This window comes from Motacilla alba, chromosome 7, assembly GCF_015832195.1.
Source record: "Motacilla alba alba isolate MOTALB_02 chromosome 7, Motacilla_alba_V1.0_pri, whole genome shotgun sequence".
NCBI lineage: Eukaryota > Metazoa > Chordata > Aves > Passeriformes > Motacillidae > Motacilla > Motacilla alba.
Genome location: NC_052022.1, coordinates 11,383,800 through 11,397,234, shown reverse-complemented (window position 1 = coordinate 11,397,234; position 13,435 = coordinate 11,383,800). Strand labels below are relative to the sequence as shown.

At 39.4% G+C, this 13,435-nt stretch overlaps 1 protein-coding gene across 1 annotated transcript; it reads left to right on the top strand.

Annotated features, from left to right (window-relative positions):
- The first annotated feature begins 3 nt into the window (after positions 1 to 3).
- Positions 4 to 13,012, top strand: EAF2 (ELL associated factor 2). The gene is made up of 6 exons (XM_038142878.1): positions 4 to 162; positions 2,479 to 2,573; positions 3,251 to 3,387; positions 4,167 to 4,312; positions 7,528 to 7,794; positions 12,174 to 13,012. Exons 1-6 carry the CDS (start codon positions 60 to 62, stop codon positions 12,218 to 12,220), a joined length of 795 nt encoding a protein of 264 aa, XP_037998806.1. The 5' UTR covers positions 4 to 59; the 3' UTR covers positions 12,221 to 13,012.
- Positions 13,013 to 13,435: the final 423 nt, after the last annotated feature.

Below are 13,435 nucleotides of genomic sequence, written 5' to 3'. Positions count from 1 at the left end.
GCTCGGTGCGGGCGGCGGCGGCGGCCCCAGGGCCCGCCATGGTGTGAGGCGCTGCCGCGATGAACGGAGCGGTCCCGTCGCTCTACGACCCCAAGGCGCGGGTGCTAAAGCTGGGGGAGAGCTTCGAGAAGCAGCCGCGCTGCGCCTTCCACACCGTCCGCTGTGAGTGCTGTGGTTGGGACAGCTCTCGGGGGCTGCGGGGGTCGGGGAGGGGTTCGGCGGCCCCCGGTCCCCGCAGTCCCCTGGAGGGCGGGGGTGGCTGTGGCCACTCTCGATGTCTGCCTCTGTCCCGGGATTCTGAAGCGCTGAGTGCCGTGGAGTGCTGGTCCGGGATTTCGGGAGCGGTGGAGGTTTCAGTCGGTGCTGGGAGCACGTACGGCCATTGTATCCTAGAGCTGCCCCTCGCTATCTGCTGGGCACTAACTTGGCTTTTTGTGCCTTTTCCATAGTGTCTCCCTGCGGTTCTGCTGGAAACCGAGCCAGGCTGAACCTGTGGCTCTGTCTTCTTTGCTTGCGCTCAGTTTTTAGAAGTTCCGTGTAATTCAGCAACCAAAGGTTAAAGGCAGGCGGTGTTAATCACGGAGCCAGTACGCCCTCCCTGAGTACATAATTACTATCTAGAGAGGTGTGTGCTCCAAGATTCTGAGGGTAGCTAGGAAACAAATGCTCCCAGGATTATAGTCCTTGGTAATTTAGGACTGCAGTTTCTGGTTTTGTTGTCTGGTTATTTATAGAATGATATCCTCAAGATTCAGAGAACGTATGTTCTCTGGAGAGTGTCCGGCGTGCAAGATGGGTAATGTGCTCTCTGTGAGCAAAGGGAACGGCACTTAGACAGATTGTCTCCAACTGTAGAAGCGGAGGAGAGGGAAAAAAAGCTATAAATGGATTTAAACAAATGCTGCAATTTGAAATTTACCCTAATTTTAAAGAGGACTAACAACCCCGTCTGGTACCTCCTACCCTTAGAGTTTCATGCTGACTCTTCTAATGTGATGATTTATTCTGAAATCTGTTTTGAAATCTCTCTTCCTTTCCAACAAATGAGACATAGAATCTGGCACGTTCATCAGTTCTATCAAATGCACATGCCGAAGAAATATCCTCCAACACCTGACTTTTTTTAACAGTTGAGTAAAAGGGAAAACAGCTGTTGGTTGGAAGTTAAGATTGGCAGTCTCAATATCTTCATTTTCTCAGTTATTAACAGCCCAGTGGCCATATATAAAAGCAAATACTCTCTGATTTGATGAGAAACTTTGGAACTGTTGTATGCTTGTTCCTGTAGGACGACATTTAGGGGTTTGCCCGGACGAGGTTAGCAGGGGCTGTCACCTGTGTCGGAGCTGCGAGCCTCCTGCGCGCACGGCCCTGCCCGCCCGCTCCTGCAGCCTGGCGTTCCTGCCCGGTTGGTGTGCTGGCTGCAGCCGTGCTTCCCAGCTGCGGTCTGTGCCGCCTGGCCCCTGGCTGCAGGCCGAGTTAGGGAACTGGGAAGCTCCCCGGCTGCAGGAATGCCGCCGCCAGTGACCAGCAGCGTGTGAGATGGGGCAGGCAGCGAGGCGAGGAGCGTGTGCCGGCCGATGGGTCCCCCCCGCCTCCTCCGGCGTGCCAGACAGGGCACCGGCATCTCGGCGTGCGAGACTGGCCCTGCCGTACCTGGAGCCGCGGGCTCAACCCCACATATGTTATCACAGGCCTTGAATAACTTCTTGATGCTATCCTCTCTCCCTAATTCGGCACAGGCAGAGTTTTGGCTGTAGCCCTTCCCAATTTATTTGTGGTGGAAATAATACTTTGTAGGTAATGGTATGTGGCAGAGCTGCCGTGCCGATGCCTGAACATATGGTCGTTTGCACTGTCTCAAGAGTTTTGAAAAGGACCAGAAATCGATATCCTCTTTTGTTCAAAACTTATTTTAACAAGCCCTTTTGATGCTGAAAAAACCAAAATGTAAATCAATGTTAAATTGGGAAAGAATTTCACTTTCAACAGAAATAACTACACTGAAACACCAAGTTTTTGTCAGGTTCTGACGTGCTTGTTACAGTAAAGTTAGAAACAGAAAAAGAAATTCATATTGAGGGTTGATGTTGTTCTTTGCATTTTCAGTCACTTGTCTGCATCTCCCATGTTTGGGATCAGCATTTTCAAGAACTACCTATTGATTCTTCTGAAAATAATTAGATGAGAATATACCTTTTGAAATATAACATAGCTTGTTTAGCTTTCTTATCCATTAAAACCTAAGGGTGTTTTTCTAATTTTAACCGAAAGATTTAAACACTTATAATGAATCCTGATAAAAGCAGCTTGACTTTGAATTCTATTGACTTATGGAATGATCTGCTCGGGGAATGCTAGATGATACACTAGCACAAAAGGCTTTTACTTAATAGCCTCCAACTGCAATTAAGTGGTGCCTGCATTTATAAGATTCCTGAAAAGCCTGTAAATAATCTAGTTTGTTCTTATATTTAGATGACTTTAAGCCTGCATCTATTGATATGTCCTGTGAAGGAGACCTTGAAGTTGGCAAAGGTGAACAGGTGACGATAACGCTGCCAAATATTGAGGTGAGTTGATGTGGCTGAAGAGTGGCGGGCTTAAAAGAATGATTTATTTTGTTGTCCTAAGATTATACCCTGACTATAGAAGGGTATAATGTTGTAGTGTGGTTTCAGAGCTGTCTGAGTGATTTTTAGAGTAGAAAAACAATTGCTCTAAGAACGTAAGATTACAAAAGACCCAAAGGTTAAACAGCTGCACTGTAACTTTAAGTGTATTTGCTGCACTGGAAATATGCTGTAGGATGACCCAGAAGTGTTGCGTACACAGAAAAGCTTCATGTGTATGTTGGCAGTGCGAGTTTCCCCTTGGTATTTATTGCTCTAGTGCAGTTCTAAAGCAGGAAAGACTGGAAAGGGAAAATTTACTACCTGCCATGCTTTACTGCTCTGCTGATGTGGGAACTGAAACCCCCTTTGGTGAGAGGAATCCTAGAGAGAAATAAGGAAATATTGGGAAATAAGCATTGAATCAGTTTCAAACTAAGCTAAGTGAGTAGAATCCAATTCCAGTCAAACACCAGCTGCTTTTGGACATGGCTACTGGGAATCTAATTTGAATTAACCTATAACATTTTTAATGGCTAGAAATGATCACTTGTAGTGAACTTGTCACCACTGAAGGGTTGCTGTTTCTAAGAAAAATGCCTAAAGGAGTAACATTTACTGGACTTCTGATTTAATAGGGCTCAACTCCACCAGTGACTGTGTTCAAGGGCTCAAAGAAGCCTTATCTAAAAGAATGTATCTTAATTATCAACCATGACACTGGAGAATGTCGCCTAGAGAAACTTAGTAGCAACATCACTGTGAAAAAAACCAGGTGGGTGATTTACAGGAGAAACAACCATGCTTTACTCATTTTGAAAATGAATGTTAACGAGTCTAAATTGAGATATATAATTGCATATCACTATTTTTAGGAAAACATAATTTTAGAAAGTACCTGGCCTCACTCAAAAGAGTGAAAAGCCTGCTTTTTCAGCAAACTGACTTCACATCTTTTGAGTAGTGACTGTAGAAGAAATCAAAATGTACTTTTTTGTTAACCAAAACATGTTTTATTATTGAAATAAATAGTTATTATTTTCTATTGTCTTTAGAAGGAGGGAAAAAAGATATTTTTGGCTAGTAGCTTGCCTACTGTCTTCTGGCTTGTAAATGAGGAAATAAAAAAAAAAAAAAAGAAAAATTTGCGACATGTCTCAGTAATTAATTGTAATGGCTTGTTTTTTTTCTCATACCAAGTTTTTTAATTCTTTTTTTTTTGGCTGCTGAGTCCATAGAAGTAGCTTCCAGCAGAATTATTATTAAATGATCCTGGGTAGCAAGGTATAAAACAAATCAACTGCCAAAATATTATAAATTAATAGCACTGTATAAAAATAATTTTAAACACATATACAATATTAATAGTATAATATTAATACATTATGTGTATTAGTATAATAACTTACTATTATAGTAACTTACCTAAGAATCAAAAGATGCTATTTAGAAAGGCAAGAAAAATAATTCCATGGTACCATATCCCCTGTGTTCTTGCCTTTTTCCTTGCCTCTTGCCTTCTAGGAATTAAAAATCTTTCCCTTTTACACACAGAGCTGAAGGAAGTAGTAAAGTCCAGTCTCGCATTGAGCAGCAACAGCAGCAAATGCGAAATGCAACAAAGGTTCCAAACAACGTTAAAAACTCTCCATCAAAGGAAAAAACATTTCCATCTTCTCCTATGGATGATATTGAACGGGGTAAGCTCCACTGGCACATAAGTTTCAGAAATTTTGCTGTTAACAAGCAATTAGTTTTTAAGAGGTTTTTGCATGTGTAGGTTGTTTTTGTTTTGTTTTGTGTTATTTGAGTTTCACACTAGAAGCTGATTATGTAAGCAGCTTCACTCTGATATGGAAATGACCACTCTGGCTCAAGTGGGTAAAAAAGCAGTATTTGTAGCTTGCTACAGTAAAAAAGCAGCTGAACCATTAGGCTCAATAATGCCAAGGATCCTGCTGCTGTCTTCTTGACTCTGCCTTCCACTCCTACATTAATCAAGTAAATGCTTGGTTGTATTGTGGTACTGGAACTAAGTCACTTCCATTTCGACATTGCCCCTTTTTCTTTCTGTGTACTCAGCAACTCAGTACTTTACAACTCAGCATACACTTTAAATTACCAGATAGAGCCTTGTGGAAGATGAAGTTGCAATGAAAAAGACAGCTAAAAACTTGCATAAATCAACCCTTGAGCAGTGCTATGTACTGGTTCCTTGAGAGACTCTGGTTTGGTGTGACACTCATATTTCACTTAATAGGAGGCCTTATTTCCTTTGGGAGGACAAGGAAGATGGCAGGTGGTAATTACTTGCTACAGAAATGCTGACAGGTGGCAGTTTCATTGACTGGAACTGACATCTGCTTCCTAAGTTGTTCTGAATTCCTTTAAACAGATTTTTTTTTAGATGTATCATTATGAAGATGGTTTTTGTTTCCATTTTGGTTTTAAGCTCTGACCAGCAATCTATATATCAGAACAGTACTAGAATTCATCTAAGGTTCCAAAGAGGAAGGAAAACATGAGCACCTGAAATGAAATTATGCCTTTTCTAGGTGGTCTGTTCTTCTGGGGGGGAGTGGTGGTATCAAACAGTCTCCAAAGTGACTGCCAATGTACCAAACTCTTGTGTAGTGCCAGTCCAATCTGCAGTACTATTTAAAATGCTGAAAAAATTAAAAGGATGGTAGAGATATTATCAAGTCATCTAGTCCATTTTTCTGTCCTAAAGACAGATTTAACCTGTTCTTAGAACCTTCCAATGACAGATCCTTGTACTTGCTGGCAAGGCATTCCAGGGCTTTGCTCTCCTTACTCTTTGGGTTCTCCTGCATAGATAGTCTGACAGCAAGCCTATTACTGCTTTCATATTTATCATGCAAGTACAGAGCAGATTACTGTGCTGCTTTTGAGCAGTCCTTGACAGACTCAAACTGCTCTGTCTTTCCCATTCTTTATGCAAAATGACACCAGTTGGTTCAATCTTTCCTCATAAGTTTCCTTTCTAAATCCCTGATTTGTTGTCAATTTCCTTTAGCTTTCTTGCAATGAGTCCAAAAACTTCCTAAAGTATAGCCCCTAAGCATATCTACTGAAGTTTTAGCAGTGCTGACGTGAGCAACAAGGCTGCCTTACAAGTACTATTCATCTTTATATACAAAGAACAAATAATATCATGTCTGTAGTATCACAAGACCAAACAGTATCAAGTCATTTCCGCACAGCATGGAGTGGCAGAACAGCGTAGGGATCCACTGTAACTCTCAGACTCTTCAGAAGTGTTGCCTCCTTAATCATTCTTCATCCTATCGTTGTGTAACTCACTATTCCTGCTTAAGTACACTACCTGGAACTTGTTACTAACTTTGTTTTCTGGGGTGGAGGGGAAGCTCATTCTGCCATTATCCTCTAGTTCATGTACTGCTCTTCCTTCACTGGTTAAAATTACTTAATTTAAATTCTGTCTGATTAAATGACATCAAAATTCAAGGTGGAGATCTTATTTCTTAGCTTTTTGTATTGGCCATTCACTTAAAATTTTTCTTATATTAGACATTGCTTAGGAGGAAGTGGAATTGAATGCTTAGGACTCAAATGGTATCTTTCAGTTAGGTGTCTTACAGCTCCAGGTGTGTGGAAGATCATGTTCTCTTATACATGTCCTTAGTAAAAGAAGGATGTTTATATGCTTCCAATTTTTTTCTTTCTGCTCCCCTTCTTTTTTTCCTTATGTTTGAGTAGTTCAGTCTTTCATTTTCTTTCTTTTCTTTCCTAGCATTGCGTTAATTTGTCCCTGTAGCCATAGCTGCACTCTTAGGTGCCAGTTTTTCCTGAACACCATTTTCTTTTAGACACGCCTTTGATGAAGATGGCCTTTCCTTTAGACTGGCCTTTGATAACTTAGAGTCTGTTTCATGGAAGTTTGTGTTGAAGATTGATAATTTTATTCCTCCTCCCTTCTTGAGCTTTGCACTGTCTTGCATCTTAGTGACTTTCACCTTCAACCTGTTCTGTATTGGGTAAATTTGAAGACAGATGAGCTACTCTCCTACTTGCTTTATTGTGTCTGCCATATCAAAGCTCTTCCTGAAGTATTCTAAGAGCTTGTAAGACCATCTTAACAAATGTCTAGGTAGTGATGAACTTCTGCACCCTGTATGGCTCCTCAAGTCCTTCCTCCACCATGATTCAGAGGTCTCTTTCAGACCTCTCTCAGCACTTGTGTTTTGCACAATTATTGTGTGCACCCTTCAGCAAAGATTAACTTCCTCTGTATGCTGGACTTATGTCAGAAATACTGTGCAGCATTATTTGTACCTCCAAATCTATAATGAAATGAGGATTTGGAGAAATCTTCCTAGTATAAACTTTGGGTGGCTTTTTTGGATATTATTCATGCTTAACTTGATTTTGAGCAAAATGTCACATGGTCCAAACAAATGTATTGATTGCAATGCTGAATTGCTGGCAGGCATTTTGGGTGCAGCTGCAGGCATCTTGCAGTGACTGATCTGTGGATTCTAAGTGCAGATTTTAGTCAGTGAAAGCCATATTTGGGGTGCTAAGGAAAACACAGAACATTTTCTGCTAGTTGTAGAAATTAAAGACTGTGTGGGATGCATTACCCCATGGAATGTGGGGTTAAGCATTTGTGTTCACAGTCCCCCTTGTTCTAACACTTGGCTTGAAAGGGAGAAAGCGCTCAAGCTATGAGAATAGAAAACCACATGACAGGCTAGATACTCACTTGTGCCCTTTTCTTTGTTCTAGAGATCTTTGGTGGGTTTGGTCTGGAGTTTTTTTAGTTGCTATAGTGTGTGCCTGATGTCTGTTGATTTTTTTTTCCTTTTCCCCCTCTTCCTTATATTTCAATTATGATGAATGTAAACTGAGAAACAAATCATGTTGTTTACAGAGCTAAAAGCAGAAGCCAGTATCATGGACCAGCTGAGTAGCTCTGACAGTTCATCTGACTCTAAAAGTTCTTCGTCCTCTTCATCAAGTAGTGAAAATAGTTCTAGTGATTCTGAAGATGAGGAAATGAAGCCCTCTCTTCCGATGTCGATGCCGTATTTGCAGCCTCAGCCTACTGTGTCTGCCATACCACAACAGGCTGTTCCTGACAAAGATGCCAGTCATAACAGATCCCAAGAGAGCAGTGGTCATATGATGAATACACTACGTAAGTACAAAGGCTGTTCTTTTCTTAGTGCACAATTCCAGACATCAAGATTCTGAAAGGAAACCATATTGTTTTTAAGTATGTCTCTGTTATAATTAAAACTGTGGGAAGTGATGCTAGGGTTTGATTGTTCAGCAGCAGGCTGAATTAGACACTGGGCTAGAAGGTTCGTGGTTCACAGAGATGTTAAATTAAAGCTGAAGCAGTTGAAAATATTTCCTAAGCTGTTCTGGCTTCCTCCCAGTTCTATACATTGGGACTGGAGACCAGTAATTTTGTATTGAAAATTCTTGAGTTAACAAGGCACTCCCTAAACATATCATTTTTGGATAGAACTATGGGAAGGATACTATGGTCGCAATACTCTGAGTTACAGAAAAGATGGTGTGTTCTTAGCTGTGTCAGCTACAATTATTCATGGCAGTGTTCCACTGGCCAACATGGCAAAACTGTCCTTTGCATATAAGGAAGGTGGTGATTTGCTTTCAGGTGATATTATCTTATTCCACACTTTCAGGCAACTAAAAATGTAACTTGACGAGTAGCTGTGATGTTCAGTAGGTGTTGCTGCACAGCCTGGAATTGCATGCTCAATGTATTCAAAAAAAGGAAAATTTGGAAAACTCTCACATAAAAAATAAAATCCCATTAGGTAGAGAAACTTAAGTTCGCTAACTAAATAAGAGGAGAACTCAGACATAGAAGTGAGTATTCAGCTATGAGAACTCTTCCAGAATGATTACATTTTTAATTAGCGGTTTAGCTGCCAGATCTTGGTTTGAAGAGATTTCCATCAACCCTGGTTTGCAGCCTAAGATTGTCATGGTTTATCATTTATATGTAAACTTGTTATACTGAAAATTTAGACTCCGGCAGATCTACTTTTATGTCAGCTCTTAGTGGATAACATGAATGATGGTTCTTTTTCTTTTTTCTCTTTTTTAGCTAGTATTTAAATACTTAAATAACCTGCATTGATATTTAATTATGTACTGCATTAACAGATAAGATCAGAGTGAAAAGTCCTGTGACTTTGTGTGCAGAGAACTAAATGCTGCTTTCATTTTACTGTCACTGCAGAGAACAATGTCTTCATGTTTACAATTTGCGTAACATTAGAGTGCCACTTACTTCAGCCCTTACTGACAAATGCGATTTCCCGTTCTCCACACTTCAAATAAAACTGGAATGAAAATTTGATTAAGCTTTATCCCCAGTGACAGAATCTCTGGTGGCAAAGCTTCCAGTGAGAAACACAAATAAGGTGGCCAAGTCTACCACTTCCAGCAGAGGGAGAAAATGCTGCTTAAACCATGACAACATCATGACTGTTTCAGGGGAAGTTGGTGGCTTGATGTTGCTTGAGAACCATGTTGACAGGTAGAACCTCTGCCTGTAACCTTAGGCCTCTGAGCTTGCCCAGCTCTTGAGATTATTGTAGATTTACTTCTATTATGGTTACAGATATGTTACAGCTTAAAACAATTCCATCCCCAACTTCCAGTGCAGTTAACACTTACAAGACACCTCCACTAGTTAAAGATCAAACATGCTACTTCCAAGATTGCTCTGCTCTAGTTTTGTTGCTGAGGGAATTTGGCAGGAGACTGAAACCTGGAGAAACTAAATGGATAGCACATTGTTCTTCTTTGAATGGCAAGAGTTCTCAGTCAGATTTTGTACTGTCATTTCTTCCATCTCGAATAAGGTTTTGCAAAAATAAAATACTGAGTCAACAAATGTCAGCACAAGCTGCTTGCTTGTCTAATCTTGCTTTGAGGTGTGTGCTTATTTCTGTGACTAGTTTTGTGCACCTCTGTAGAATCAGGGCCATACCAGGTAATTAGTGAAGTTTTTCTTTGACTTTCTGTGTGCAGGGAGAAGGTTGGGGGAACCTTAGACAGCAGAGTTTTATCTTGCATGTAGAAATTATACAGCTGAGATTTTGTAGAACTTGGAAAATGGAGGACGTGGTTTCTAGAGCATGGTAACTAAATACTTCTGTCAGATACATATCTACCTCTTCAGGAATCTGGGGCTCAAGACTGCCCCTCACTCCCAAAATACTGCTTCTTCCCCTTTCTACCTTGAGAAGCTGATTATATAGGCTCACAACTTGCCTTATAACAAAGTCTGTAAATGGTGACACTCATGAATTTGTTCTTCATGAATATTTGATCATATGTTGCTTTATGTCTACTTTTTGTTTAAACAAGGGTTATGTTAAACAAAGTCACTTTCCAAAGAAAACCCAGCATAGATGGGCTGTTCTGCAGCCTTGTGTTAGGTACTTAGTATTCAGCACAACTTCTTCTCTTTTGATGCTTGGTACAAACATAGCTGTTTTACTTTGACAAATAATAATTTTCCTTTGTATTAGTTTGGTGCTGGTGTGACCACTAAGATTTGTGAGACAGTGATCACTCCTATGAGTTTCCCTGTCCCCTATAACTAGCAAGAATTCAGTTGAATATATTACATTCACCGATTTGAAAACATAGGAAATGTAATATGCAGTGCAATCTATTTCCCCAATTAATATTGCAAATAAGCAGCTGGCACTATGAAAACAATTCAGCAGTTTTCCCTCACTTCACTGCTGCCTCATAAGTGCAATTGTCTAGATGTTTCTTCAATAAATGAGCTTTCTGTCTTGGCACCAAATCCATCTGAAAGCCACCAGCTCTAGATTTTGCTATTTTGCCCTCTCTCTGAAGGTGATTTTTGGAGATAGGATTGCAAAAATGAGGCAGAAAGCTTAGCTTGAAGTAAATCCTAACATATTAATTCTGACTCTGGAACTTGGAGTTCTTGCTTTTCCCATCTGCTGGTTTTCACAAGCATTGGTATTTTTGGCTGGTGTTACAGGGTTTGTGTAATTTCTATTAACTGTGTTGAAATAACTTTTGAAGGCTGCAGAAACACCATTTGGAAGGTTATCTTCTTGTTCACACTCCCTGTCCTCCCATAAAGTAGCTAGTGCCTAATAGGGCTGGGATTTCTAAGAATTCACTGTAATTTCTCCTTTGAGTGATAAATACATGAGTTAAATTTACCAATACCATTCTCTGTCTTGAAAGATCTTTTAGGATATTATATTGTTCTGAATAATTATTGACAAATAACTTGATTTTGTTTTTTCTAAAGTGCTTTTAAAATTTATCTTAAAATAATATCGCTGTAATTTTTTTCTTTATATAGAGGATTGGAAAGAAAAAAAATTGTCTACAGTAATACTTTACAGATTTTTGGAAACAACCATCTTCACTATTCTATTCTTATATAAAGTGTTTTTGTTGTTGCAGAGAAGCATGTACCACTTTCTAAGCTTTATTGATGACACAGTGGAAAATAAAGGAAGGCTAAATGGAGCCATGTTAAAGACTCCAGTGTTCTGGCAGAAATTATATGCCTGACAGTAAAAGATCCAATCTGAGTCTTGTGGGGCTTTCATGTGAGAATAGTGTGTTGACTCAGTTTTCTCAGCTTCAGTGATTTTTCTTTTGTTTTTAAGCCATTTCTGCACAGCCTGAGATGATTTTTTTCCTTTTGTAATGGCTGTTTGGCAAGGGAGGTGTGGGTAAAAGCGTACCAGTTGCAACAGACTCCTAAAAATGTGTGGGAAGTTGCTAGATATGATGTAGATTGTGTAGAGCATGCTGCTGTATTTTTTGTTAGCTATCTGTCATCCTGGGAAGATTCCCTTCCTCACACCCCCTGAGCTTATGGACATCCACAGCAAGCACAGTGTAGCCGTTTTACTTCCTCATTTTGAAATATATAAAGAGAGCCACCAAATTAAAGTGCTTTGTAAAATTTCTTTTGATGTTTTGTTTGCTCACTTGTTCCAAAACCAGTTTGAAATAGTAGGTCACCGATACATCTTTAAGTGGTATGTCAAAGAGCTGCTCTTCTTGATTGAGACACCACTTTGTTTTCAAGCAGCTGAGTAGCATTCAGATGTGTTTCCAAAAAAACCCAACAACTTGTTTTTCATAAAACTGCATTCACCAGCAGTTTTTCCACTTGTGAAGCATGAAAATGTGGGTGGCAGAGATAGCTAGGTGTTGTCTTTTGTGATCTGGTAATGTTAAATAAATGCCCTTGTGCAAATATGCTAATGGTTTCCTTGCCAAGATTTTAGAATTGTAGAAAAGTGATCTCTCTAAGGTTCTGTCACTGTGAGTTTGGTTCTACACCAACTTATTCTTTTATCATAAAATCGTTTGGGTTAAAAAAAACTTGAAAGATCATCTAGTCCAGCCCCCCTTACCTGTTTGCTATTAGCTTTTGTAAGCCTTAATTGGGAAAGGGAGTATCGTGAAAGAAGAAAATAATTTCCTTGAAAATGACTAATATGTTGACTCTTTTTCTTCTAGGAAATGACTTGCAGCTGAGTGAATCTGGAAGTGATAGTGATGACTGAACAACTTTTTGGCCTTAAATGTATCACCTTTTTTGCTAAATATGTCTTAGCATCTGTTTTGCACTAAGATTAGATTACCAGAGACTGGAATGAATGTCCTCAATTTTGATAACAGACATCCTAATTTTCTACTGACACATCATGTCTATGATACAGCAGCATTGATATCCTGTCAGTGCTATGGTTATGTGTTTATCTTTCAAATTACTGTATTTACAGTAAAATTGTGTATGATCTGATTTTGATTATTTTTGCCTCAGCCACCTGTTTTACTTGAAACTGATTTGTAACAGCTAGTTACTTTATATAAATAGCTATGGAATGGAGAAATATCTGATATTTATGGAGGCAAGTTTCCTTCCTATCATTTAAATGCTGATCTCACAACTTTGACTTGGAGGGGGAGAAAGGGAGAACAACTAAATGAGGTCTGCTGTGTCAGCTACAGTTTTTGTTCAGTTCACAGTTCATACCTTTAAGGAAACTGCTGAATAATGTGGTCCACTAGTGCAGTTACAGTTTACAATTGTTCAACACATTGCTGAATTCTTAATTTCATTATATAATGGGACTTTATATATTTCTGAGCCTCAAGATTCCTAAGAGAACTTGTCTGTTCTCTGCCTGTTTTATGTAACTTGAATAGGGCAGTCTTTTTACAACCTTTTTGTATCTAAATTTAGGTAACTGCAGAGACAGCAATGAATTTCCTTCATTTAATTCTGTAACAGAAATCAGAAAATTTCTTTGTAGAAGTATAAAAGTAATTTAATAAAGCAAATGTTTATCATTTTCATGCATCAGATTCTGTTTTTACTAGTAAAGAATTCAATTTTCTACCTAAAGTACTCATGCCAGTGAAGGGGTCAAGCAAGGAAATAAAGCAGTGAAGTAGTAGCTAATAAGGACTCTCCATCCTGTCTACAAGACTGAAAGGTTTGTTGCTTTTGTTCCACTGAGGTGACCCTTAGTAAGAGCTTGCCAAAAGTTTATGGTGATGCAACTGAATGTTTATTACAGATTACATCCAAATGCCAGTGGGAAGTAATACTATATTAGACAAGAAAAGGTCTTTTTCCACATTTGAAATTATACTTCAAGACCTGAAGAACTGAGGATCAGACTCCAAAATTCATCTTGTAATTTACCACTTAAGAGTTTTGTAACAGTAGCAAATGTCTGTAGGGTGAGTTCTGACAAGATAAGTCTGTTGTC